Below are 26,163 nucleotides of genomic sequence, written 5' to 3'. Positions count from 1 at the left end.
GAGAGGGGCAGAGTGTCCCCCCACGCCGTCTGGTCTCTCCGGGCTGACTCTTCTCCTAGTGGTCTGTGACCACATCTGCCGACTAGAGCTGGACAAGTGTCGGGCCTCCTGATGGCCCAGTGGCCAGGAGGCTGTGGGATGGTGGACGAGTGGCTTTGGGGCTGGGCTGGGCTGGCACAGTCACGCGAGAGCGAGGTCTGGTGTCAGGGATGGGGCAGATGCCCTTGGTGACCACTGAGCTGGGGGCTCAGGGCTGGGGAAAGCTGCATGAGGCTCGGTGCCGTCGGGCGCTGTGTCTGTGCCAGAAGCCGGGGGGGCTCCACAGCCCGTCCCGACCACCATCAGGTGCAGCTCCAGCCCGCGCCAGGCCCCCCGGGTTGTGGGCGTGTGCATGTCTCGGGGGGCCGGGCACACGGCTGCTGCCGGAGCGGGAAGTGACGCCTTTGCCCCGAGCTCTGCAAGGGCCCAACGGGCCCCATGCAAGACGCAGGGCCTGAGGCCCCTTGAGTGTGGATAGGACAAACAACCTTCATCCTCCTGTTTGGTGCCACCTGTACCCAAATGGAAAATCGAACATGTCACCAGCGAGGCTGTCCCCAAACGCCAGGAGCTGGGGGTCACGTGCGTGTGAGCTGACCTTCCCCCGACTCCGTGGGGTGCTGTGGCTCCCCCCGCCCCCCCCACCCCGTGTTCAGAGGGCCGGGCGGAGAAGCGTCAGTGGCCCTGTGCCTCTGTCAGCAGCACAGGGCGCCCTAGGCCCGCAGCCCGCCCCTCCGTGTGCGTGGCTGTCAGCAAAGCAGGGCAGGGGCCGCATGCCATCCCTGCCCAGGTTTCCCACCCTGGTGGGGACAGTCCGGAGGTACTAGCCACCTGGGGTGCGGTGCTGAAGCCCCGGACACGTTCGCGGGCTCCTGTCCAGCCTGGCATGGAGGGGCCAGCGCCGAGCCACGTACGTCTCCGTGTGGCTTCCAGGTCTGTAGCAGCTACCTCCTCCAGCGCGGCATGGACAGCGGGGAGATCCTAGCCCGCCTGAGGGAGTCCGCCTGCGAGGTAGGGGGCCCCAGGGCCCAGGCCCCTGGAGACGAGGGCGCCCGTCCACATCGTCCCTGAGCAGGGTTCAGGCAGGGCAGGCAGAAGGGACGCAACGTTCCCCTCAGCTTCTGAGCGGGCTGGACGGCAGCCCCGCCCGGGTCTCTGCTGACCGCCAGGCCTGTGTGGGCACTGCTCGGCGAGGGCCGGGTGCGGGACGCGTCGTGGGTGACCTGCACGCTGACCCTCAAGTGGCCACGTCATTTACAAATGTGGCTGTTGGCTGCCTGGGGACGGAGTTCCTGGGACAGCACACGGACACCCCGGCCCCGGCCCCGGCCTCGGCCAGGGCACCGTCTCCCCGTGACGCGGGCCGCCCGGCTTGCTGAGCGGGGAGACGGCGTGCCCCCAAAGTCCCGTTCCAGAGAGCAGCAGCCCTGCTGGGGCCGGCGGGGTGCACAGCCTCCAGGCCTGTGCCCATCGTGCCCTTCTGCCCCAGGCTCACCAGGGGGACACTGTCAGCCTCCACGGCACCTCGGTGGTCGAGCTGTACCCCAGCACGGCGCCCGCACCCGCGCCCAGATCAGGTGCATCCCCGACCCGCCCTGTCCCACCCCACAGCCCCGCTGCTGCCCCAGTTTGCCCCGAGCAGCGCAGGCCCGCCCAGCTGCCTTGCCCCTCCCCTGCCCCAGGTCCTCCAGGCCTCCCCTGCCCCACCTCGGCAGCCACCAGGAGGGGCGGAGGGTGCACCGAGCCAGCCTCCACTCCACACCTCCCGCGTCCATATTTGCCAACCCTGGCTCTTGTCGGCCCCACATACTCTCCACAGAGCCCAATGCGTCCCCTCTTGGTGGCACCCACCCCGTCCCAAAGTGCGGGCCAGGCCCTGGGGCTCTGGTTTTCTGTCGCCCGTGGCTGCAGCTGCCCTGGGCGCAGGCCTCGCCCACGAAGCCTCCCTCCCCTGTGCTTAGAAGCCCCAGTGTCTCCAGGGCTCCTGGTCCTTGGGGACATGTGGGAGAGAACGCAGCGCTCACTCAGGGCTGGCAGGGCCTCCTTGGCCTTCACAGGCCTGGCACTCACCCCGAATTCGTCCCCAGGCTTCGTGCAGGTCAAAGGTGACCCCGGGATCGTGCCGGTGCAGGGGCTTGTGCCCGGCCAACCGTCCCGCTGCGGGGGGAACTCAGGGCTGCCGGGGACGTCCACCTCCGCGGCCACCCACTTCAAGCCCATCATCCTGGCACCAGACTCGGGGGCGGCCAGGTCAGTGGCAGGTGCAGTGGGCTCCAGTGGGGGTGAGGGGCCCTCCTGAGCGCCCCCTCCTCCCGCTCACAGAGACATGCCCGCCCAGTGCTCCGGGGACGCCGGTGGGAAGGAGCCCACTGAGGCCCACACTGCGGCCACCCACCTGGGGAGGTCTGACCAGCCGGCTCCTGGGCCCGGATCGCGGGGTGCAGCTCCTGAATCCCCCGGAGGGGCGACGCTGAGAGACTCGGCCCAGGGGTGCCCCTGCCCCCCAGCTCAGGCCTCGTCGGCGAGGCCCCGACCATGTAACCCGGAGAAGCCGGGGCCAGAGGCATGGGTCCCGCCTGGAGCCTCTGCAGGCGACCTCAGGCCCCAGCCCCCAGGCCCCAGCCTGCAGCACCCGGCCCAGCCGCCCAGCATGGCCAGCGAGGGCCCAGGCCAGGAGCGCGAGGGCCCCCCACCAGCCCCATGCAGCGCCCGCCCGGCGAGCCCCGGGGTCTCCCCCGTCCAGGAGCGGGACGGCCAGGCCCCGGGCAGTCGCCCTGAGCGGCCCCGGGCAGCTGACTGCAGGCCGTGTCCGTCCGGCGTGGACGCCCGGCCCCTCCCGAGGACAGCTTGTGCGTCGCTGCAGGAGGCCACACGCCTCATCCAGGAAGAGTTCGCCTTCGACGGCTACCTGGACAACGGGCTGGAGGCCCTGATCATGGGTACTGGGGGGCATGGTGCGGCGGGGGGCTCGGGCCCCGCACGGGGCCCCCACACATCCGCCTCTGCACGAAGGCGGGCAGCGCCGGGCAGCAACGGGGTCTCAGAGCCCAGCCACCCGCTGCCCCAACTCCAAGAGCAGCCGTCCGTTTGTGGAGCGGGGGGCCGCACACGCCCGCCAACGTGCTGACCCCGGCCGTCCCGCCCACCCAGGGGAGTACATCCACGCCCTAAAGGACCTCACCTATGCCACCTTCTGCGGGGCCGTGTCGGAGAAGTTCTGTGACCTGTACTGGGGGGAGAGGCTGCTGCAGAGTCTCTTCAGAGTGGTGAACGGGAGGGCGTCGCTCCCCAAGAAGTGAGTGTCCCCCCCCCAGCCCCCGGGGGTGACTCCGTGGCAGCCCGTGCCTGGGGGGCGCCAGCCCCGACGCCGGCCCAGCCCTGGGCTTCGTACGCGCAGCCCCACCCATAACGGCAGGACAGGTGGCCACGGTGTCCTGGCCCCGCCCAGCTCCCTGCGGCCTGTGTGGACGGTCAGCGCAGCCCCCTCACCCCCGAGGCCCCACACACTGCATCAGGCGCCCACACTCTGCATCTCCCCAGGCCACGTGGAACAGGCGTCTAGGGCCCCAGAAATGAACGTGCACAGCCTTAGCCGCTGGGAGGAGAGCGGCCGCAGGAAGCCTGGGCAGGGCCTGCCCAGCGGGGGGCCGGGCTCCCACTTCAGACCCCGTGTTCACACAGCGTAGGGCTGGGGGGCCGTTGGAGGGGCGGTGAGGGGGGCAGGGGCTGCAGCGACCCCCACTCTGATGGCAGCGCTTCGGACGAGGCCAGGTCATCACAGCCCGCAGGTGGCGGCCGTGCCCCTACACCGAGCTCACCGTCCGGCCCACAGCCCTCGCCACACAGAGCAGGTGAGGGGGCGGATACCGTGGCAGGGTCACCTTGGCCCTACTGGTGTGGCTGGACGGTGACGGGGAAGGTCTCCTCGGCCCCAGGATCCCGGGGACCTGGGCTGTAGGGAGCAGCCTCTCCACGCCAGCAGGTGGGTGGCAGGCAGGGGCCCAGGTGGCCTTGGGGCAGGTGACAAGGACCCCAGCGTCTTCCCTGGAACCGCGGCCACTGAGGGGCCCCGGGTACAACTTTCCCGAGCCATCAGCCAGGACCCTCAGAAACCTGCGGGCAGGACGTGGCTTTGGGACCCAGCCGCGTGGCACGGACACGTGGGGCTGCTGGAGCAAGGACGGTGGCGGCGAAGTCGACCGGGGAACCGTCACCTGCAGCCCCCTGGTCCGTCCCCCACAGACGGACTCACTCCCGTTGTGTCCATCTGTTTGCAAACAGCCCAGACTGCCCTGGACTCTCCACTCTGCCCCGCGTCACCGTCGGGGCTGGGGGTCCCCACCGCAGACTCTGAGGACCCTTGCAGTCCCTCTGGAGCCGACATGGGGCCCCGGCCGTCCTGCGGGGCTCCGTGCCCCCAACCAGGCGGGTGACGGGCTCGCCTGGGCCCGGAGCTGCCCCCTCAGCCCTTGTCTCCTGTCCAGGGAAGGAAAGGCCGGCCACCCGCAGCGGCCGAGCGCCCTGCCCACCGGCGCTGGCCCACGCCGACTCCGACGAGCTCTCCCGGGGGAACCTGGAGGTGGGGTTCCGGCCTCAGAAGCTGATAAAAGCTGAGCAGGAGCCGAACCCCGTGGCGGCAGACGACCAGCAGCCGCCCAGAGGGGCCTCGGACTCGGAGGCCGTGGCTCGGCCGGCCAGGTCCAAGGAGGGCGGCTCAGCCGTGAGCCCGGGCCTGGCCGAGTCCCAGAGCTGCAGCCCAGGCTGGAGCAGCGCCTTCTACGAGGCAGAGTGCTTCGGCACCGACGTCCACAACTACGTGAAGGAGCTGGAGCTGCGGAAGGCCTGCGGGGCGCCTCACACCCCGAGCCCGGTGAGTCCTGGGCCCCCGTCCACCGCGGGAAGGGGGGCCGTGCTCGGGCAGGCGACAGAGAGCCCCCCGGGTGTCCCGGTGCCCTGGCCCCCCGGCGACGCCCCCGTGCACCCTCCAACAGGCGTGTGCGCGTCTGCCCGGTTCCCCCGGCTTGGGGTAGGACGTGACTTTCTTCTCATTAGTGGAGCGCGTGGTCGAGGCGGTGAGCTCGGTCAGGTCTGCCTGTGGCCGGTGTGGCTCCCTCTGCCCGGCCAGCCCTCCAGGCCCCCGACCCCGGGCAGCGTCGCTTTGAGATGACAGAGGACCCCGGAGGCACCTGCCCGTGGCGGCCCGTTCGGCCTGGGCTTCTGCGGTGCGCGGGCCCCCGGGGAACAGACCGAGGGAGCCCGCGGCCGTCAGGGTCTCGCTCCTGGCGCCGTCCCCGTCCCACTTCTGGCCTCCAGGCCACGAGCCACGGGACAGCCGCCCCGCCAGCCACCCCGCACCACCGGGGCCGGCCCGCGTCTGTCCCTGCTCACTCCTCGCCACCTGAGCTTCACGTTACTGCCGTCCCCGCTGGGAAGCAATGTGGCTCCTCCGCGGTGTGGCACCCACAGGCACAGGCCGCTGCTCCTGGGATCACGCCGTTCCCTCCAGGGTGCATGGCCGGCAGGGCCGCCGTGTGTGTGACCGCGGGTCTGGCGTCAAATGGGACTCGGGCTTCCCATGTGGCTGGGTGAGGAGGGCGGCCTGACCCACATGCCGGCGTCCACAGCGGGTCACAGGGTGCCTGACGCCACAGGGGGCTCCATGGGGTCAGGGCCCGAGCCCAGGACCCCGGCTCTGCCTCCCTGTGCGGGCTGTGGCCTTGCCGCCTCCCCTGACGCACTGTCACCGTGAAGCCCGCTCAGAATCGCCGTTCCCGACTGCAGTGGCATCCGGTCGTCCACCTGTGCTGGCCTTTCCCAGGAGCATAAAAGGAACCAGCTCCGAGGCAGAACCAGCTCCAGTGCCAGCGTGACTGGGGGACACATCACCCTCCTGCCACCAGGGGGAGCGGAGGCTCGGGGGACAGGGCTGACACAGCTGGCGCCAGGCCACAGTGGGGCATCGGTGTCATGGCCACCACCCACAACAGCTCAAGATGAGCGCAGGCGGTGGCTGAGTGTGGAACGCGCCCTCCCAAGCTGGCCGTCCCAGTGCTGGAGGGCCACGCGGGTCTGTGGACAGGGACGTGTGTGGCCGTGAGGCGGTGACACGTGGGTGGAGGACAGAACAGTTCACAGAGTTCACGCCCACACACGTCCCGCTTCTGAGAGCTGACGGGGCCTCGAAGCCGTGACGCCGAGCGGCCACCTCCTGCCCAGACTGGGGTCTGCAGCACCAGCCTCTGACCAGGGGTCCCGGCTCCTGGACCGTGGCAAAGAACGCGGGGCGAGCCGGGAGCGTCAGGAACCAGGTGGACAGAGCAGCCAGCGCATCCGACCGAAGGGCCCGACCCCAGGCTGGAGCCGTCGGGCCAGCAGGCCGGGCTCTGACGTGAAGTGTCCAGTAGATGCCCACACGCTGCCGCCGGTGGACAGGCTGCATCGGGAGGGCCCAGCAACGACTCACAGAAAGAGACAAAGCCACCCGAAACTTACGTGCGCTCTCCAGGGGAATCCCGAAGAGCCAAAATCCTCACGAAAAAGCAGAACAAAGGTGGAGGCCTCACACGTCCTGACGTCCACACTTACTGCAAAGCTGCCGTCACCGAACCAACGCGGAGCTGACGTGGGGACAGACACGGACCGCGTGACAGAGCCCAGAAATGAACACGCACACGCGGTCACGCGGTTTCTGACGAGGAGGCCAAGGCCATTCGATGGGGAGAGACAGTCTCTGGACAAGTGCTTCTGGGACAACTGGACGTCCACGTGCGAAAGCGTGAAGTCGGACCCGTACCCTAGACCACGGCCAAAAAGTAACTAAAAAAGTCAAAGACCTAAACGTAAGAGCTAAGTCTGTACAACCCTCAGGAGACGTGCGGGCGGCTCGGAGCCCAGCGCCTCGCTGAAGTCGACGGCTGCTGCCCATCGAAGGGGACCGTCCACAGCGAAGAGGCCGCCCACGCGGGGAACGCGCAAAGCGGGCGCCGGGCGAGTTTGTGGCGTGCAGAGGTTCGCGCCCGCGTTCACGGCGCCGTCGCGCACGGCGGAGGGTGACACCTGATGCGGTCCACCCAGCCTGAAGGGACACAGGGCGTCTGACACCCGCTACCACGGAGGGACCGTGGGGACGACATGCTGAGAAGGGAGCCGGACACGGAAGGACAGACACCAGGCGACTCCACTCGGGGGGGTCCCTGGGGCCATCGAAATCCTGGGGACAGGCGGTGGTGCCGGGCTAAGGGGCGGGTAAGGCGGGGCGTAAGGTCAGCAGCGAACGGGGACAGAGTCTCGGTGTGAGATGAGGAAGCTCTGGGGACGACGGTGGGGACGTCACTCAACACCGTGAACTACCTAATGCCGCTGAGCCGCGACAAAAAACGGTTAAAATGGCAACCTTCACATCGTGTACGTTTCGTCATAATAAAACGTTTGAAAATAAAAGTTTTTAATAGGTCAAAGGACAAAAACATGCTGGAGTGGCACGCGCGGGCACTGGGGACCAAGCGCCGGAACCGGGCGCCACTCCATCGAAACCAGGTGGACGGGGAGGAGGCACAGGCCCTCGGCGGGTTCGTCCCGTCCCGCCGGCCTCCGCTGGCACCGGGGATAGGGGCCGGTCACGGGAGCGGCACACGGGGCTGCCGGACGCTGGGGCCGCACGCGCACCAGGCGTCCAGGCAGCAGAGCGTGAGTGCCCCGCACGGGCGGCGTCGGCATCTCCCATGCACTCGGCACTAGACACGCACGCAGCCAGCAGCCTCGCGTCGGACGGCAGGTCCCACACGCGCCGTGCCCCTCGCCCCTGGCAGCCGGTGCCCAGGCCGCCAGCCATCAAGTGGGGAGCCGGACTGGGGCACAGGCGGTGACGTCGGAGCCCAGGCTCCTCCTCCAAACCACCGACCAGGAGAACAAAGTGTCTGCAGCTCGGAGCATCTCACAGGCTCAGCAGCCTCCCTGACTGCCCACCTGACACGGACGTCGTGTGACCTGAGCCCACACCACACACGTGTGGTGGAGACAGCCTCCCCTGCAGCATGCACGGGGCCGAGTGGGAGGAGGGCCCAGGGGCTCGGGGCCTCGTGGAATGGCCGAGACTGGGCAGAGGGGTGCGCTGTGTCTGTCTGCACCCCCTCGCGAGTGCCAGCCATGAGGCGGGCCGTCCGAGTACCAGCACCAGGAAGGACACGGCACGGGCCCCACGTTCTCAGCCGGCCGCACCAGAGACAGGGCACGCAGACGTCCATGTCGGTCAGCGACAGCCGCCACTGACGGCACAGTCGTAGGACGATGAGTCAGGGGAGCTCGCCTGCATTTGGGCCAAGTCGATTTCCCAGGATGAGCACCTGGCCCCTGGCACCTGGCCGACGGGAGGCAGCCTCCCCCGGAGTCTGAGGGTCCCTGGGCCTCTGCCCTCGGCCCCCACCTGTCCTCCAGCAGGAGAAGCCGGGCCCACGTCCCAGCCGACAACCCCGGGGACTCAAGGCCCTGTTCACGGGACCGCAGCACCTCCGCCCTCCGCCTGGGCGTGAGTCTGAGGCAGGCGGGCGGCAGGCTGCACCCTGTGGTTCTGATGTTCGCTGCCCTGAGCCGGCCCTGTCCTTGGGCTGACCTGCTCTCTGCCGTGTGACGACCCAGCTGTGGGGGCGGCGTGGACCCTCTCCCCAAACACCATTCCCCAGGAAGGAGCTGGCCAGCCCAGTGCCATGGGGATGAGGCAGAGCCGGGGGCCACTCCCCTGCAGCCTGCGTCTTGGGGCCGTTTCCTCGTGGAGATGCGACGAGCTGAAGGCCCTGCTCTACCCTCGGCTCTGGACAGAAGCCCCACGAGGGCAGCAGGACTCGGCCGTTCCACGTCAGTGTCGAGCGTGTCCAGTCTTCATGTTAAAGCCAAGGCCACCAGAGGTGCACAGGACGTGGTCCGGAGCCGACCAGGCCTCTGGCGGCTGCAGCACCCGGCGGTCTTAGGGGAGGCGGCCGGGCTGGGCGGGGGTCTCACTCCACAAGGGCAGATTTGCCTGGATTCGGGGGCCCGAGCGTGGGCCCAGTGGGCGCACCTGTGGCTGAGGGGCTGCTGGGTGAGGCTGGGGGTCGTGGAGGGCCTCGCAGGCCGCACAGGCTCAGGTGGGGAGAGCTGCCACCGTGGCTGATCCCCGGGACCCAGGAGGTCCCAGGGTGCAGTCTAAGACACGACATCTGGAGAACAACCCGGGGGCAGGTCTGGGTCCCGGCCCTGGACGATGACCCCACACCTCTCTGCTCCCCGTTCTGTCTGGGGGGACTGCTAAAGGGCCATAGTCCGCCAGCCTCCTCGCTTTTTGGGAGCCTCATTTTTGTAAGCGGGTCCATTGAATCCGCTTCTTTGGGAAAGCCCACTTCCCAAGATGTTCACGCCCCACGTGCACCGCCCGCCCCCGGCCACCCACGGCGGGCTCCGAGCCCTCGTGAGCACGGCACCTTCTCTCGCTGCACGCCAGCTCCCCTCTGAAGATGTCACCGTGAGCACCGCGTGTCCCCGAGTCCCGTGTCCCGCGCTCCCCCACGTGCTGACGTGGCTTCAGTGGCTACCAGTGAGAAGCCAGGGAGCGGGCAGCGGGGCGGGTGCTGCGGGAGGGGGGCCGCCCTGGCTGACCGCTCGCCCCCAGGAGCTGGAGCAGCAGCTCATGATGGAGAAGAGGCACTACGGGAAGACCCTCGACTTCTACCGGAAGCTTGTGCAGAAGGAGAAGCGTGCCAGAGGTAGCGCCCGCCCGCCCACCCGGCCGCCCGGCCGCCCCGGCCCGGCCGCTGACCCCACCCTCCCCCAGGCTCCGAGGTGAAGACCATGCTGTCCAGACTGAGGGGGCAGCTGGAGGAGATGCAGTCCCGGGCACAGTTCCTCGGGCTGGCCAAGAGGTACCTGCAGGTGAGTCCCGCCTTTCCGCCCCCGCTGGTTTGGGGCCCCTCAAGCCGTACCAGCCCCTGGGGTCAGTGGCAGGGTGACCAGGCACGTGTGAGCTGCACACACCTGGCGGCAGCAGGTCAGCTGGACGGCGGCGACTACCCCCAGGTCCTGCACGCGGAGCAGTGGGGCCTGGAGCCCTGCGCCCTGCCCATGGTGGTAAGCGTGGCAGCGGCCCACTGCAGCACGCCGGACTTCAGCCCCCTGGACGAGTCCTCGTCCCTCATCTTCTACGACGTCAGCAAGCAGCCGCGCGCCGGCAGGCACAAGGAGGCCCGCGTCCTGCAGGCCGGCACGCCGCTGGGGCTCATGGCCTACCTCTACTCCAGGTGCGGCTGGGCGCCCGGGGGCGGGCCAGGGTCCCGGTCACCACCAGCCTCAGAGCCTGGGGGCCCGGGAACAAAGATGCCTGCAGAGGGGGGCAGCAGGAGAAGCTGCCGCCCACCCCCAACCCTGGCGGCCTGCGCCTTCTCTCATTCAGTAAGAAAAGCTTCCCACCAGAGCTCTGGGGCCACCTGTTAGCTGCCACGTGCATCCCTGGGCGGGCTCCTGGCCCGAGCAGCCTCAGAGCCGCCGGACACACATCCGTGGGTTGCAGGGGTGCCCTGGCGGGCGCTCTGGGGAAAGGGCACAATTAACTGCCCGGCAGCCTTCTCCAACTAAATGCCCCCGGGAGCCACGGAGACACGCCTGGGCCCCGTCCACTTGACTGAGTCTGGCTCCCGGGGACTGCGGGATTTCTGCGGCCACCAGCTCTGGGCGTGAGCACCACCTGGGTTCGTCAGACCCTGACTGATGAGCGTGGGTGCGTGTGCTCACCCTGCAGCACGACCACCGTCCCGTCACATGGGCATCACGGACCCGGGGCCACCCCTAGCACTCCACCCCATGTCCACAGACACAGCTCTGTGTCCCTTGCCCAGTTCCCGGGCGCAGGGCCTCCAGCAAGCTCCATAACACACTTCGGAGCCCCTGGGGTCTTCTTGAGCTGGAGGCTGTGGTCACCCCAAAACTGACGGCCAAGTATCAGCAGGGAACACCGAGGGAAGCTCTCAGGCGGTGACCCCCTTCTCCGAGGTGGGCTGCACCTGGTTTTCCCAGGCCTCCAGGCCAACCGAGACTCAGGCCTCAGCCTCCACCTCGGCACAGCAGGTGCATCGCGGGCTCGCCGTGTGTGCGTGTGTGCACGTGTGTGTGCGTGCATGTGTGCATCTTTACGTGTGTGTATATGTGTGCATCTTCCGTCATGCGTGTTATATGTCTTTGGGTGCATCTTCACGTGTGTCGCGGCGTGCATCTTCCACTAATGTCGCGTGTGCATATATGACCGCATCTCGCGTGTCGTGTGCATCTTCATAATGTGCATGTGTATTGTGCATCTTCATCAATTATTGTGCATCTCACGTGCGTGTGCGTCTTCACATGTGTGTGCGTGTGCATGCGTGTGCATCTTCACGTGCGTGTGCGTGTGTGTGTACATGCACAGCATTTCACTCGACTGAGCACTCAGAAGGCGGAATGCCCTGTGGGGCGCCTTTGCAGGGCAGCCTGGGCTGCTGGCTGCCTGGTCTCTGGCCAAGTGTGGCCACGGCGTCCTCAGCCCACGGAGGCCCTGGGGTGACGGTGACCGGTCACCAACAGCTCCTCCAGCAGCCGGGGGGCTGTCTTGTCAGGCCCCCCCCCTTTTCTCACTCCCCAGACTCACAGTTGCTCACACCTCACCCTCAGAGTTCGCACACACAGTCACACTCACACACACACTCCCGCGCATCTACCCCAGCGCCGCTAGCGAAGGTGGGGAGCCGGCCGCCTGCAGCGCGGGTGCGGGTGGGCGCGGGTGGGCGCGGGCGGGCGCGGGTGGGCGCGGGCGGGCGGGGCGGGCTGACGGCCCCCTCCGTGCAGCGGCGCCTTCCGGGAGGGCTACGTGCAGCAGTTCCTGTACACCTTCCGCTACTTCTGCACGCCCCAGGACTTCCTGCTCTTCCTCCTCGACCGCATGGACAGCACGCTGGCCAGGTACGCGCGGCCAGCGCGGCTAGGGGCTCGCTGCCGCAGAGAGGGGCCGGCAGCAGCGGGAGCGGACGGCGGCCAGGAGAGGCCGCTAATGCCCGTGGTGGGTGGGGCAGGGACTGCCCGGGAGGCCGGGCAGCGCCAAGACACCCAGCGAGGAGGAGGGTCCTGCAGGCCGTCAGCCTCCGACCGCAGGGCAGCCACAGCGGACAGGCTGGGGTGGTGGGCGGTGCGCTCCAGCCTGGTCTCTGAGCTGGCTCGTCGGCCCCCACCACATACTCCGGTGACCCTCCCACCAGGCTGGGCGCCACGGGCAGCCTTGGGCCACCGCGTCAGCGCCCTCCTAGTGGGGAGGGGCTCACGGGACACCCCACCCCGACTCCCCACACGTGCGGTCAGTCTCCCACCCTGCCTATTGGGAGCGGCCTCCTGCCTCTGCATCCTGTGCCGTGGGGGTGGCAGGTGCTCTGGAACGGGCACCGGGGAAGGTGCAGGAGGGACACAGGCCCTGCCCGGGACGCCAAGCCCTGGGCCCCCACCGCATGGCTGGTGCCTCCCCTCTTGTCCCTGGGAGGGCAGGGCCAGGGCCGAAATGCCCCGAGGACAGAGCTGCCGCCGACCCCACATACACCACTTTGCTTGGCGGGGCGACCAGGACGAGGGCCCGAGCGGCTCAGGCCCCCCATCTGCCCGCAGAGCCCAGCAGGACCCCAGCTCGACCTTCTCCAAGATCTACAAGCGCAGCTTCTGCCTGCTGCAGGCCTGGGTGGAGGACTGCCACGCCGTGGACTTCGCCCGGAACGCCACCCTGCTGGCCAAGATCAAGGACTTCATCTCCTCCAAGGTGACCGCGGGCGGGCGGCAGCCGGCCCACAGCAGCACTGCCCCGTCGGGGACCAGCGGTGACCCCTGCCCCTGTCCAGATCCTGCCCCTGGATGGCTCCGTGGAGCGCCTGCTGGGCCTCCTGGAGGAGGGAACCGACCGGCGGGCAGAGGGCGCCCCACGCAGCACAGACCTGGGGGACCCCCAGGAGGCCGAGGAGGGTGTCAGGCCACTCAACGCCCTCTGCAGGAGGCTCTCGGAAGACGGCATTGCCCGCAAGGTGGGGGTCTCCCCGGGGGAGGGCCCAGGGGTCCCACATGTGTGTGCCGCACACGCGTGCCTGTGAGCACACGCGTGCCTGCCCGTGCACGTGCATGCACGGTCCCTTGCTGCCAGTCCTGGGCCCGATGTGTGGGGCTGCACTTCCTGTCCCTCAGCCTGGGAAGGACAGCAGAGACCCTGGCCAGGCACTCAGATGACCTCACCTTCCTGACCCTGGGACCAGAGGTCCAGGTGGAAGACGCATTGTCAGGAAATAGCCTGAGACGATGGCAGGGTCTGAAGAACCTTTCCATAATACGTGGGGACAGCCCCAAGCTTCCGCAGCTCTGTCCGTGAGGACCCACTAAAATGACCAGGGCGGGTGTCCTTGAGCCAACACGGCCACGGGCGGGAGGGACTCGTCGAGAGGCTCTAGTTGAGCCAATGTGAACGTACAGGGCCTGGAGCCGGCCCGGATGCTCCCCCTACCCCCCGCCCCGCCCTGCAGAGCTTCCCCTGGAGGTTGTCACGGGGCCACGGGCTGGCGCTGCCTCACCACAAGGAGCACCAGTACACCATCGCGTCCGCCCTGCCCAAGCCCTGCTTCTTCGAGGACTTCTGCGGCCCCTATGCCAAGGCCAGCGTGAAGGGGCCCTGCTTCCTGACGGAGTACAGCGCCCACCAGCTGTTCGCCCAGCTGACGCTGCTGCAGCAGGTGAGGGCCGGCACGGGCCCCCACGGCTGCTTGCCGGAGGGACACGTGGACACACAGTGAAGCGGGTCAGCTGCCAGATGCACGGGCCACGGGGAGCTGCCACCTAAAGCGGGACCCGGGACAGGCTTTGGCTCTGGGCCCACAATGGGCATGTACAGCCGGCCGGCCGGCAGCTCCAGCGTCCCTGACACCCCTACCTCGCAGGCACAGGAGGGTGCCGTGCGTACCACCGTGAGCCACCAGCCTCCTCCATCCTGGAGCCTCCAGGCATCCCTTCCCATGCCACCACCCTGAGAGGTGACAGCATGACAGCAACCCAGCACGACCCCAGCCAGGCAGGCTTCCAGGGTCCCCTGGGGCCGGGCCCTACTGCGTGCTGGGCAGGCGTCAAACCTATGACAGCCGAGATGCCCCCATCTGCTCCCTGGGACGCTGCATGACCACAAGGTCCCTGGAAAGGTGCCCTGTGTCCTTGTCTCCGGCAGGAGTTATTTCAAAAGTGCCATCCTGTCCACTTCTTAAACTCACGGGCCCTGGGCGTCACGGACCAGAGTGCAGCCATCCCCAAGTAAGTGTCCACCCAGCGTCCTGGGAGGGACAGTTGGTGGGAGGGGCTTTGGGGCTACACCTAAGTGTCTCGTGGACACCCTTGGCCAAAGGGCCATGCCGGAGCCCCGAGCGGCCTCAGAGCCAGGCCCTCCGCACTCTGCATGGCCTGGCCCCACCCCGGGCCCCTGCGGTGGCCTCTCTGTGACACACACATCTTTTCCAGAGCCACGTCTGAGTCTCTGCCAGCCAAAACCTGCAGCTTGTTTCTGCCCAACTACGTCCAGGACAAGTACCTACTACAGCTCCTACGGAGTGCGGATGACGTCAGCACGTGGGTGGCCGCCGAGATCGTCACCAGCCACACCTCCAAGGTTGGCTCCTCCGTGGCTCTGAGCTCAGAGCGGGGCGTGGGGTCCGATGGCACAGGGCCCGTGGCACCTTGTGGGACCTGACGTGACGGCTCCGGTCACGTGACGGTTCCACAGACCCCCCCCCCAGACAAGGGGAAGCAACGCCACGGCCGCTGGCAGCGGTGACGCCAGACAGCGTCCAGCCACCCACGTGTACCGCCTGCCACAGCGGCCCGGATGGCTCTCCGGTCTCTTGGGGATGACATGCCTCTGTCCTCCGTGGAATCTCCACACGTGTGTCACTCAGACACACATGTGTGTGTCACACGCAGTCACCGTCACAGACCCACCCACCTCACCCAGCCCCTCACACAGTCTGGGGCCTGTGGCCAGACCCAGGGACCACAGTGCACCCTGGGAGCCCGTCCACGCTCCTGCCTGAGCGGCGTCCCCAGGTTGGGAATGGTGACTCCCAACTGTCCCCCTCTCCTGAGCTCTTTGGGGTGGGAGTCAACTCGGTCACTGTCACACCCCCTACAGCAGCACATTGTGTGCCCTAAGCCAGTTAGTGGAGAACATGAAACAGGGCGGTGGTCCAGGCGAGAGCAGCCTCCCACTTTCTGGAGCCCTGGCCTGTGGGTGTCTCGGCCTGAACCGACCCCGCTGCTTCGGGCAGGCCCAGAGGGTCAGTCACGTGCCTCAAGGCCCTGGGAGCTGCTGCAGAGCCCACCCGAGCCGCCACCTGCCCGAGATGGCGAAGCCAAGCTACATCCACGGGCACTAACGGCCTCTGCAACTGGTTTCTCCTTTGCGTCCCCCTCCCCAAACCCCGCGGGGAACCCCAAGGCCCGCTAATGGCTCAGAGATCTACTTCTTTCTCCTTTTGGGGAGAATTCTCGGGCTTAGGGATCGACTCCCCTGCTTCTGTCAGGACGTGAGAACAGGAGGCTGTTCTAATCCTTGGTGTTACAAATGTCACGAGTGACATGAAACGCAGCCCCCCGCCCCGTCCGGCCTCCACAGGGCTCCGCACGGACCTTCCCAGGGGACGTGAACGAGGGGTCAAGAGTCACCTCACAGGCCTCACTTCCGGGGACCTTTCCCACACCTGAGCCCCCAAGAAAGCGGAGTCCGTGGGTGTCCCAGGTCCCCACGCCTGTGCAGTCGGCCTGCAGAGCAGATGAGGGTCACACCCAGGGCGTCCGCACCGGCCCTGAAGACAGAAGAGACAAAGCCCCTTCCACCGCCACGAACGGCTCCCACGTCCCTGTGAGCGGAGACAAACAGCGTCAGCAGCAGCCACGGGTCTGCGTGCGCGTGGCCGGTGTGCCTATCACGTCGAAGCGCCTGCTGTCTCTCGGTCGCCCGCTGTGAGCTCAGCACCATGCGAAGGCGGACGTCTGCGTGCGCGACGTGACCACAGAGACCTGTTAGGCTTCGAACAGCCGGGGCGCGCGGTGGGGCGTCCGCAGGAGCCCTCGGCGATGACGGTGGCACAGTCGTTCGGACAACATCCTGGGGCAACGGGGCGGAAAGGCGAGTTCACCGCAAAGTGTCCCGCCTAAGGAAAAGCTTTGTCTCGTTTTAGATGAAAAACGGTGGGTTTAAAAGCAAAATGGCATTTTCGTTTCGTCGGGTAAGTTTAAAAGTGATGGCACATGGCAGCCGAGGAAGCGGCAGGTGGAGCGTCCACTGACGGAGGGACAGGCACCGTCGAGCCACCCGGACCACGGCGTACTGTCCCTCCCCGAAGAGCAACGAAATCATAGCGCCAGCCGCACGTGCACGGACGCTGAGCGAAGCGAGCCCGGCACGGAGACGAATGCCGCCGACTCCACCCGCGAGTCGCACTCAGCTGAAGCCGAAGGTCGGTGGTGCCCGGGGCCGCTCAGCGGGGCAGCTCCAGAGGTCTGTGACACGACCAGGCGATGCTACTGAACTGTTAAAAAGGTGACGTGGGCAGATTTCATATTATGTACTTTTCTAACCACAAAATTTTTTAAAAAACCACAAAGCGATGGACCAGTTTCAGCCGAAAGCGTGTGACGTTGCACGCTCTGCACCTGTGCTCCGCCACAAAGACCCTCGGGAGAACACGGCGGCGAGCGGCCTCCAGGGACCGTCCGTGCGGCCACAGACGGGTCAAGCCCAGTGGAAGGGTGTCTGGCCCACCCGAAGGACAGCCCCGGCCAAGGCGACGGTCTGCGGGGCGAGGCCGCCCTCAGGGGGTTCAGCTCAGCTCGGAACCTCAGTCTCCGGCGTCGCGTGACACCCAGTGCTCTCTGAGGCGCTGTGGCCACTCGGGGCGAGCTCCCTCTGGGGGCGGCAGGCGCTGCTCGCCGGATGACCGACGGGCCAGAGAAAGCGGTGGGACCACAGGGAACCCCGTGCCCGGTCGGGCGCCGAAACCACGTCCCGCAGCGGAGCCGGCCCGGTGGCCAGAAGCTGCCATTTGTGCCATTTGCTTCTGACGCGGCGGCCGTGTCTTGCCAGTGTGGGCTGCCCTTCCTGTCCCCATCTGTTCCACGTCCCCGGAGTGGCTGTGCCGAGGAGTGACGCTGATGTCTCTGCACGTCTGAGTGTTCGCTGGGCATCTGCCTCCTTGTTCTCAGTGATGCCCGCCCTGCTGCCCTGCTGCCCAGCTCCCCCTCCACCACGCGCGGCGAGCCCAGCGGCCTGGTCCTCACGCTCACGACCGGGCCGCGGCGCCAGGTTCTCACAGGCCCTAAAAAGTCTCTGCGTGTCCTTTGCAGCTGGAGGACGCTGAACACACCGTTTCCTGTTTCAGCTGCAGGTGAATCTGCTGTCCAAATTTTTGCTGATCGCAAAGTCTTGCTATGAGCAGAGGAACTTCGCGACAGCCATGCAGATCCTGGGAGGCCTGGAGCACCTCGCTGTGCGGCAGTCGTCCGTGAGTCCCCCGGAGGGCCAGCGGCCACCCCGTGCTGACCCTGTGCTGCTGGGTACGGGCACCGCAACGACTGGAGGCTCACCTGTGCTCTCATTCCAGGCCTGGAGGACGTTACCTGCGAAGATGGCAGAGGTCATGGAGGAGCTGAAGGCCGTGGAGGTACTGCCGCTTTGCGTGAGCTTCCGGCAGCTCGTGTCCCCCAGGGTCGTCCTCGACACAGGCCCCACACGCCTGGGGGGTGGCCCAGCAGAGCCTGCACCGTGGCCCCACAGCACATGGACCCTCCACCACGGCCTTGTCCATGTCCCATGCTCCCCGTCACATGAGGCCGCGAGGGGCAGACTGCAGCGGGTGCTCCCCGGGCCCCACCCCAGACACAGCTCTGTGCGGGGGGGCGGGGGGGGCGGCTGTCCCTGGCTGGCACCAGACAGGGAGCCCTGCAGCTGGCCCACCCGGGCCTCGGGCCTCGTTCTCCTTCGGGCAGCTGGGCTCCTCCCTGGAGCCCAGAGGAGAGTGTTAGGGAGGGAGCTGGCCATCTCGGTGGTGGGAGGTTGACAGCCATCCGACAGGTGTCAGTGTCCTCTCGTGTCTGCAAGCCCCACCTCGACCCCACAACCCGAGGTGTGCCTAGCCTGGGCTGTGAGTCAGCGCACGGCGCCTCCTGGGACTGGCCGGGCTGAGCCGGCCGCTGGCAGGGCACCCAGGACTGACCTCCGGCCTGTCCTCCCGCCCCGGCCCCGGCCGGATGGCCAGGTCTTCCTGAAGAGCGACAGCCTGTGTCTGATGGAAGGCCGGCGGTCCCGGGCCCAGCCCACCCTGCCCTCAGCTCGCCTGCTGGCCATGCACATCCAGCAGCTGGAAACCGGCGGCTTCACCATGACCAACGGGGCCCACAGGTGGAGCAAGCTCAGGTGAGGGCCTCCCCACCCGCCCCATGCCTGAGGCCTGGGCCCCAGACCCTCGCCCAGCCAGGCCCTCCTCCCCCCACCCCGGCCACCTGCAACCCCTCCTCTGCGGACATGGTGCCAGCACCTCCCACGGTGGGGCGTATGCAGTCAGTCCCTAGTCATCGCCCCAAAGTGATGGGACCTCCGACGGGAGATGCAGGCCCGCCTGGAACCTCACCTCCATCGGCCTGTGCCACCCTCCCTGGCCCAGTCACATCCCCTTCTCCCGGGGGCCGGTCCCCAGGTGGCCCCTCGGGGGCTCAGCACACCTGGGGGCCCATCTGGGAGGCGCTGGTTGGGGGTCTGGTTGCAAAACCACCACCATGACCCCAGCCAAAGAGAACGCTGCCCCTTTGTGCCTCGGCCAGTGCAGGGCGCCCTCCCAGGCCCCAACCCAGCCCTGCTGGCCCTGCCTCTCTCGTCATCCACAGAGCAGGCAGCTGGGGGCCGGTCAGGACCTGGCCCAGTCCCACGCTCCTCAGTGTCAAGGGCAGGTGGCCTTGCTCTGCGAACATGGCCCAGGGACCTGAGCCCAGTGGTCCCACCAGCTCCGTGCAAGGCCCCCTTTCAGGCACCAATTTGAAAATAGTATTTAAAGAGACAGCACAGTGCACACTTAGTGTCCGAGATCAGCAGAGTGGGGGCTGACACCCACAGGGACGCCCAACGCAGAAGGCCCGGGCCAAGGACAGTGTCCACTCATCTTGACTGTGTGCACGCACCTGGCTGTAGTAATTGACGACGGTGACACCATCCATGCTGGACACACAGCTTCCCCTGCCACACCCAGCCCGGGACGTCTCCTAGGGCCCCCACCCGTGCCTGGGCTCCCACTCCGAGGTCCCAGTCGTCTTGTATGACGCCCAGGGGTTGCTGGTCACTGTCTGACCTGTGTTCTCTAGGGTAACGGCCCTGGTTCGTGGCGTTGGCCGGTTCCCGGGGTGTAAACCCTCACATGGTGGTGGCTCAAGCTGCCATCCTGACGTCACTGAACACAAATGTGCACCCAGCACACACAGACCACTGACCACATGCCTGAAATCACGTGCCCACCACACCCACGCCTGTGTGCCCCCCACGGCTGGCACTGGGTCGCCTTTCAGTAAACGTGAAATGAAAAGCAGACAGACAGACGGATGGACAGACGGTTGTGGCCAAGTCAGACAAACGGGCCTGAGCAGGGTGATGAGGTTTGGCCTTGCAAACACGGACAGCTCCGTGGAGCCTCAGCTCGGTTCCCGGAGTCGGGGGGCCCCGGAGTCGACACGCCCTTCCCCGCCCCCCGCAGGAACATAGCCAAGGTGGCGAGCCAGGTGCATGCGTTCCAGGAGAACCCCTACACCTTCGCCCCCGACCCCAAGCTGCAGTCCTGCCTCCAGCAAAGGATCGCGCAGTTCAGCGGGGCCGACGTGTCCGTCCTGGCGGCTGACGGCGGGGCCAGCTCCCAGCGGGCCGCCAGCGACAAGCACTGCCGGAGGATTCAGGACAAGCTGCGCAGGATGAGGGCCACGTTCCAGTGACCAGGACATGGCGGGCTCTGTGGTGGGGACAGGCCTGGGGGGAAAGGGCCCGCCCACCCGCTGCCCACACCGCCCCAACGAGGGCGCGCCAGAAGGGGGTGCAGGGTTCGGCCCTGACCCCCCGAGAACAGGCCCCGGAGGACGTCGGGATGTTCTGCTAGCATGCTTAAAAACCAAGTCTTAATGTCAAAAACTAAAGAGCAGGAAGCTCCCCAGGACCCGCACACCCACCTCCCAGCGACCCAGCACCCCCCCACCCACACTCAGGTTTTGATCTCAGCGGCCCAGTCAGCAGTGTTTTTGTGGGTCCAGCCTCCGTCTGCCCAGCAACGAAGGAGCAAGACTGACCTCTGACCCCACACCAACCATGGGGTCCTGAGCCCCCTCCGCCGGGGCCCGAGTTTACACTCCCAGCCCCAGCCTTGCCGCGCACCGCCCCAACTCCATCCTGACCTCATCATCCCTCCCATCCCCCCAGATGCCCAGGGTGCTGGAGCCTGCAGCCCCTCCCACCGCCCGTCCCAGCGGCCACCTCCTGGTGGTGGGCCTTGTGGCCTCAGGCCGGCCCGGCCCCACATGCCTGCAGCCCGCCACTTAGAACAGCTCTGGGCAGGACGAGCCCGGCCCGGCCAGGCTGCTCTGCTCCCTAACAAAACACACCACACAGGACACAGCGGCTCCACAATGGAGGCGTGGCCGCGGGCCTGAGAGCGTCCCTCCCTCCCCACCCCCGCCCGTCTGGTGGCCTGGGGGTCCCAGGGCTGTGGCTGCAGCCCAGCGCCTTCAGCAGCCGTGCATGCCACACGCACACCTGTGCTCCGCAGCTTGCCCTCGCCGGCGCTTCGTGAAGCTGACGAGGAGGTGAGGTTTGCTGCCTGATGCTGCCGAGCTCCCCGGGGCTGCTTCCACACGGCCTGCTGGGTGCTGCCTGGTGGGTGGGAGACGCCCTCAGATGGGGGCGAGCCGTCACATCCCACGACGAGAGGCCAGACCCCCTGGCACCATCCCAGGCACCGCCGTTGGTCCCTTGCAAATCACTGCAAAACCCACGATTGCTTCTTTGAGTTTTAGAATTAGTGATTCTTTAAAGCAACCAGCTAGCAGTATATCTAGGAAAACTGTTTCTTGTGAAACAATGCTGCCCTGTCGGTGTCGAGGTGTTTTCCCACGGACTCATTTGAGACACCCAGGTCCTGCTTCAGTGGGCCACGAGGGAACTCAGCGCGCCTGGCCCTGCAAACGTGGCTCTACTTTTTTTAGGTTTTTATACAAGGAATATGTTCTGCCAATCGACTCTCACATTTTCAGATTTGAATTTAACAGAGAGAGTCTGGCAGGCCTGAAGCGAAGTTAGTTCCAGCAAAACGGACACCAGCGGCAGCACCTTATTCGGGGGAGGGGAGTGACTGGGCTTTCGGCTTACGCGCGACAGTGTGCATGGCACCCTCATGTCGCTGGTACAGGGTTCCTAATAAAGTCATTTCTACCTAGACCGCTTCCCCACGGCTCATGCTGCGTCTCTCCGAGGTGATGCTGCTGTGGTCAGGGGGTCCCGTTGTCCACCTGATGGGGGGCAGGTAGTCCGGGCCGTCACCAACCTGCAATCAGCTGCCTGAGACTCGAGGAAGGTGCCGTGAAGACAGATCTCCCTTCGCTACACTGGGCCTGATCAAATCAACGAGAACTGAAAGCCGACGACCCCTCAGGTCCCCCAGCGAGCCACGCTGCCCGGGATCCCCCAGCCCGCTGTGCTGCTGCTCTGGCAAAAGCTCCCGCCACGCAGGCAGTGACCACTCAAGAAGCCCACAGGAGCCCGAGGCGTGGATGTGGAGATGCCCTCGCTCTGGCCCAGCCCAGGACCAAGCCACCCGCAGATGCCTCCCGTGGGGCCCCAAACAGCCAAGCCACAGCCTGGGGGACAGCACCCAGGCTGGCCAGGCAGTGGGGACGCAGAGGGGCCCACCTGGTCCTCACCCCAGCTCTGACCACAGAACGGTCCACTGCTTGGAGTGGCCTGTCACACTGGTCAGTAACTAAAACGCTGTGAAGCTGAGCAGCCCCAGATACGCGGCTGAGTCTGGCAACGCGGGCTCCAGAGCCGGCCCGCTGTTCCCTCCACCGGGCAGGGCGCGTCCCGCGGCATCCTGTCTGGAACCTGCTGCTCGGGCAGTACCCACGGACTCCAGGCTGGCCGCTCCTGGCTCCATCCGCCGCCACCTCAGCCCCGCGGCCCGGCCCGAGCAAGCCCAGGAGCTGCCGGTGAAGACTGCGCTCCTCCGGGGCCCACACGGGCGGAGGCCGCTTTCCAGTCCAAGGGCAGGACGGAGCCATGGGGCAGGGTGAGGGGCTCACGCGCAGAAATACCTCCGCACACGTGGACGCGCGAGCACAGGGCGGGTGCGGAGCTCGGCCATCACTGACCGCTGCGCTGTGGCCGCACAGCACGGCATCTCTGGCCTCTGCCCCCACATGCGTGGAGCAGCCCCAAGTGTCACCATCAGCAATGTCTCCAGACTTCGCCAAGTATCCCCTGGGGCGAGTCCCCCCAGAACCACTGACTTAGAAGCACTGACACCCCCGTAACGGCCAGCAACCCTGTACCCACACCTTGACTTGCAGATGCCATTCTCCAAAAATCAAAGACCCAGCCTACAGCCATGCCACCCTGAACGTGCCCGATCCCATCTGATCTTGGGAGCTCAGCAGGGTTGGGCTTGGTTGGTACGTGGATGGGAAATGGCCTGGGAATGCTGGGTGCTGTAGGCGTGAACACACATGCACACACGCACGCACGTGCACACACACACACACACTTTGGGAGAACTGGCTGAACCGCTGACTCCAGCTGGGGCAGGGAAGGTACCAGGCAGCCAGGAGCGTCTCGTAGTGTCAGAAGCGAGGAAGTGGGGGGAGCGGGTCGGGGGGCGGTCAGAGGACAGGACAGGAGGAAGGGAGGAGGAAGGACACTGTGAAGGACTCCCAGGGCTGAGCGGGCGACCCCGGCGCCACACACCAGTGTCTGGAGGAAGACAAACGCCCCCGAGGCCACCCTGACCCGCGGCGGCCGGGTGAAGGGCTGAGCGGGGAGCATTCGCGGAGGTGCAGCTTGGGTGCTCCGCGAGCGAGGGTGACTGGCGACGGGCCCCCACGCAGGGCAGTGCGCAGACGCGGGCACCCCCGGGCACGGACCCCCGGGCCTTCTCCCCACACACCCGAAACCCAGTCTCATCACGAGCCCAGACAGAACCAAGCTGAAGACCTGCCACGAGATACCTGACCAGCGTCCTCCAAGTGTCAAGGCCACGAAAGTGAAGCCAAGAAACCGCTGTGGCCGGGGGAGGCTGAGGAGAAACGCCCACCGAACGCAGGTCCACGGTCGGGACCCTGGGACGGAAGAGGGGCACTGGCGGGGGGCGGTGCGGCCGTACTCCCCAGTGAGTGTTGACCTCTCAGCGGCAGCAAACCTGCCACCGTCACGTGAGGTGCTTCTGGGCGGGCAGCACAGGACTCTGCTGTTTGCGACCTGCTCGTAAATGATGTCAGCCCAACCTACATGGCCCAGAAGACAGCAATAGAACTGACATGCTGGTCCGTTCAGTCACCTCGCCAAGGCCGCCTGTTAATCTAATCACATGCTCGTAGCTTCCGTACTCCCCTCGTATCCAGTCACATCGTGCTTTACTCCTTCCTTGCCAATCTGTAGACCTTCTACTCGTTTTTCTTGTCCTATTGCTCTGGCTGGGGCTTCTAGAGCGACGCTGAACAGAAGCGGCCCTGCTGGGCGACCTTGTCTTATTCCCCATCTCGGGGAGGGATCGGACAGTACCCTAACCATGGCGGTGGCCAGAGTGTCTTTCCGTGACGTGTACGTGTGAATCGCAAGGCCACTTCTGACCACTCCACAGAGCCCTTTATCAGATCCAGCCCTGAGCTGCTGGCACACAGTGATGACCACCACCTTCTGTGCACACACCAAACCCACACCAGAAGGGGCGCGGGGGGCGGAGCCAGCGCGTAAGCGAATCCGCGAACAGCATCCTAGGGTGCACAAAGCAACAAGGGGAGGGCGCGAGGGAGCCTCCCGAAGCTAGAAAGTTCCACCCCCCCATCTGCGCAGTGGCGAGAGGGCATGGCACATGCGTAAACACGAGCTGACCTTTACGCCTAATCACGTCACCGCATTAGTTTGCATCTCAACTAAACAGTTTAAAAAGTGCGACCCCAATTGTTAGGCAGCGTCTTCCCCGTCGGTTGGGGGCGGGGTTTCTTCCTGTGCTCGCGGCCTCCGGCCGAAAGGCTGGCGGGAAACCCAGGCGCCAGAACGGCCCGAGTTGAACTTGGCGCGCGGAGGGGGCGGGCCGGGGCGGGGCGGGGGGAGGGCCGCGTCGCCCCGGCCGGGCTCCCGCTCCGACGGAGACCGGACGCGCGCAGGATCCTCAGAGCGCGTGCGGGCGGCCTCGCGGGCCGCGGCCCGGACCCCAGCGCGCCCCCCGGCCCCGAGATGCTGCTCCGGCCTCGACGGCCACCCCCGCCGCCGCTCCCCGAGCCGCTGGCACCGGCCAGCCCGGACCCCGAGCTGCGGTCGGCCGGGGACGGCCCGGGGACTCCGCCCAGACGGCCCGCCTCGCCCGGCGCGTCGGCGGCGCCAGCGTCCCCCGCGTCCCCCGGGTCGCCGGTGTCCCCGGGCTCGGCGCAGCGCACGCCCTGGAGCGCGCACGAGACGGAGCTGCTGCTGGGCACGCTGCTGCAGCCGGCCGTGTGGCGCGCGCTGCTGCTGGACCGCCGCCGGGCGCTGCCCACCTACCGCCGCGTGTCCGCGGCGCTGGCCCGCCAGCAGGTGCGGCGCACGCCCGCGCAGTGTCGCCGCCGCTACAAGTTCCTCAAGGACAAGCTCCGTGATGCGCACGACCAGCCGCCCGGGCCTTTCGACGCCCAGATCCGCGAGCTCATGGGGCTGCTCGGCGACACCGGGCGCAGACGCGGTCGCCGCCGCTCCCCCGGGCGCCCCCAGCGCGGCCGCCGCCCGGCCCCCAGCACGCCGGCCGAGCCAGGTAGGTGGCGAGGGGCGGGGGCGGAGCGGGGAAGCGGCGGGGAAGCGGCGGGAGCCCGACCCCACCATCCGCTTCGCGTTGCAGGCGCCCCGCCGCTGCCCGCCGCCCGCGACCCTGACGCGGACCCCGCCTGGACGCTCAGGTTCAGCTCGTCCCCGCCCAAGCCTGCGGGCGCCCCGGGCTCCCCGACGGCGCACCCCACCTTCACCCCCGCTCCCAGCCGACCCGAGGACCACGCGCCTTTCCACGCCCCCAACTCCCCGCTCCCCGACTCCGCCTGGGAAGACCCGGGCTCGCCGCCGGGCCGCCCCGAAAACCACGCGCCCCCGCCGTCCGCGCCTCCGTCGCTGAACGCAGCCCTCCTGCAGACGCTGGGGCACCTGGGCGACATCGTGGCCATCCTGGGCCCCCTGCGCGACCAGCTGCTGACCCTGAACCAGCACGTGGAGCAGCTGCGCGGCTCCTTCGACCAGACCGTGTCCCTGGCGGTGGGCTTCATCCTGGGCAGTGCCGCCGCGGAGAGGGGCATCCTGGCGGACCCGCGGGAGTGAGGCCTGGCCTGCCCCGTCCTTTCTGTGCGCCGCGACCCCCTCGGCCCCAACCCCGTCCTGCCGCCCTGCCCCATGCCTGGGTCTGTTCAATAAAAAGATGGCTTTCGCCAACTCAAGTCTGGTTGTGTGCGGACTCCGTCTAGGTAGGAACGGCCCTCTGCAGGTGACCTCAGGGCGAGGATAAAATGACCCGGGACCCCGGGGTGAGGGCCCGTGTCGGTGGCCAGACTTTCCCTCAGGCCAGTCTCCAGGGCCACCGAAAAGGCCCGACTGCTCAGCAGCACAGAAGCGGGGTGGTCAGGCCCCTGGGGGAGAAGACAGGGCTGGCCGAGCTCGCCCGGCCTGTGGGGGGGAGGTGAGCAGTCTCCCGCAGCGGGGCCTGCAGGGGCCAGGTGTTCCCAAAGCTCCACCCTCCTGGCCAGCCCTGGGCTGCTGGCCTGAGTAAGGTCTGGGAAACGAGGTGGGGTGGGGGGAAGCTAACGCTCGCTGAGGCAAGGGCC

General features: G+C 67.3%; 2 protein-coding genes and 1 pseudogene across 2 annotated transcripts in view; all 3 read left to right on the top strand.

Annotated features, from left to right (window-relative positions):
* Positions 1 to 21,553, top strand: part of KNDC1 (kinase non-catalytic C-lobe domain containing 1) — a 40,394-nt gene extending 18,841 nt beyond the window's left edge. The window contains exons 11-29 of the mRNA XM_039835957.1: positions 973 to 1,050; positions 1,529 to 1,616; positions 2,127 to 2,289; positions 2,362 to 2,978; positions 3,190 to 3,334; positions 3,793 to 3,890; positions 4,524 to 4,909; positions 9,680 to 9,773; positions 9,842 to 10,304; positions 11,878 to 11,991; positions 12,682 to 12,829; positions 12,909 to 13,088; positions 13,578 to 13,784; positions 14,270 to 14,352; positions 14,557 to 14,704; positions 17,472 to 17,594; positions 17,694 to 17,753; positions 18,348 to 18,505; positions 19,830 to 21,553. Of these exons, the coding sequence (XP_039691891.1) occupies positions 973 to 1,050; positions 1,529 to 1,616; positions 2,127 to 2,289; positions 2,362 to 2,978; positions 3,190 to 3,334; positions 3,793 to 3,890; positions 4,524 to 4,909; positions 9,680 to 9,773; positions 9,842 to 10,304; positions 11,878 to 11,991; positions 12,682 to 12,829; positions 12,909 to 13,088; positions 13,578 to 13,784; positions 14,270 to 14,352; positions 14,557 to 14,704; positions 17,472 to 17,594; positions 17,694 to 17,753; positions 18,348 to 18,505; positions 19,830 to 20,061 (3,585 nt within the window). The 3' untranslated portion in view covers positions 20,062 to 21,553. The remainder of the gene's footprint in view (positions 1 to 972; positions 1,051 to 1,528; positions 1,617 to 2,126; positions 2,290 to 2,361; positions 2,979 to 3,189; positions 3,335 to 3,792; positions 3,891 to 4,523; positions 4,910 to 9,679; positions 9,774 to 9,841; positions 10,305 to 11,877; positions 11,992 to 12,681; positions 12,830 to 12,908; positions 13,089 to 13,577; positions 13,785 to 14,269; positions 14,353 to 14,556; positions 14,705 to 17,471; positions 17,595 to 17,693; positions 17,754 to 18,347; positions 18,506 to 19,829) is intronic.
* A 1,155-nt stretch (positions 21,554 to 22,708) lies between these two features.
* On the top strand, positions 22,709 to 22,827 carry LOC120581821 (uncharacterized; annotated as a pseudogene).
* Positions 22,828 to 24,562: 1,735 nt separating this feature from the next.
* On the top strand, positions 24,563 to 25,742 carry UTF1 (undifferentiated embryonic cell transcription factor 1). The gene is made up of 2 exons (XM_039835900.1): positions 24,563 to 25,112; positions 25,197 to 25,742. The coding sequence occupies exons 1-2, from the start codon at positions 24,563 to 24,565 to the stop codon at positions 25,661 to 25,663; spliced, it is 1,017 nt and encodes a 338-aa protein (XP_039691834.1). The 3' UTR covers positions 25,664 to 25,742.
* The last annotated feature ends 421 nt before the right edge of the window (positions 25,743 to 26,163 follow it).

The sequence above is a fragment of the Pteropus medius genome, unplaced genomic scaffold (assembly GCF_902729225.1).
Source record: "Pteropus medius unplaced genomic scaffold, Ma_sr-lr_union100, whole genome shotgun sequence".
In the NCBI taxonomy this organism is placed as follows: domain Eukaryota; kingdom Metazoa; phylum Chordata; class Mammalia; order Chiroptera; family Pteropodidae; genus Pteropus; species Pteropus medius.
The sequence above is the reverse complement of the archived record's forward strand: the minus strand, read 5'-3'. Positions and strand labels throughout refer to the sequence as shown.

Coding starts and splice junctions, on each gene's coding strand:
- UTF1 (XM_039835900.1), top strand. CDS start 24,563: ATGCTGCTCCGGCCTCGACGGCCACCCCCGCCGCCGCTCCCCGAGCCG. Junction 25,113..25,196: donor CAGCACGCCGGCCGAGCCAG/GTAGGTGGCGAG, acceptor TTCGCGTTGCAG/GCGCCCCGCCGCTGCCCGCC.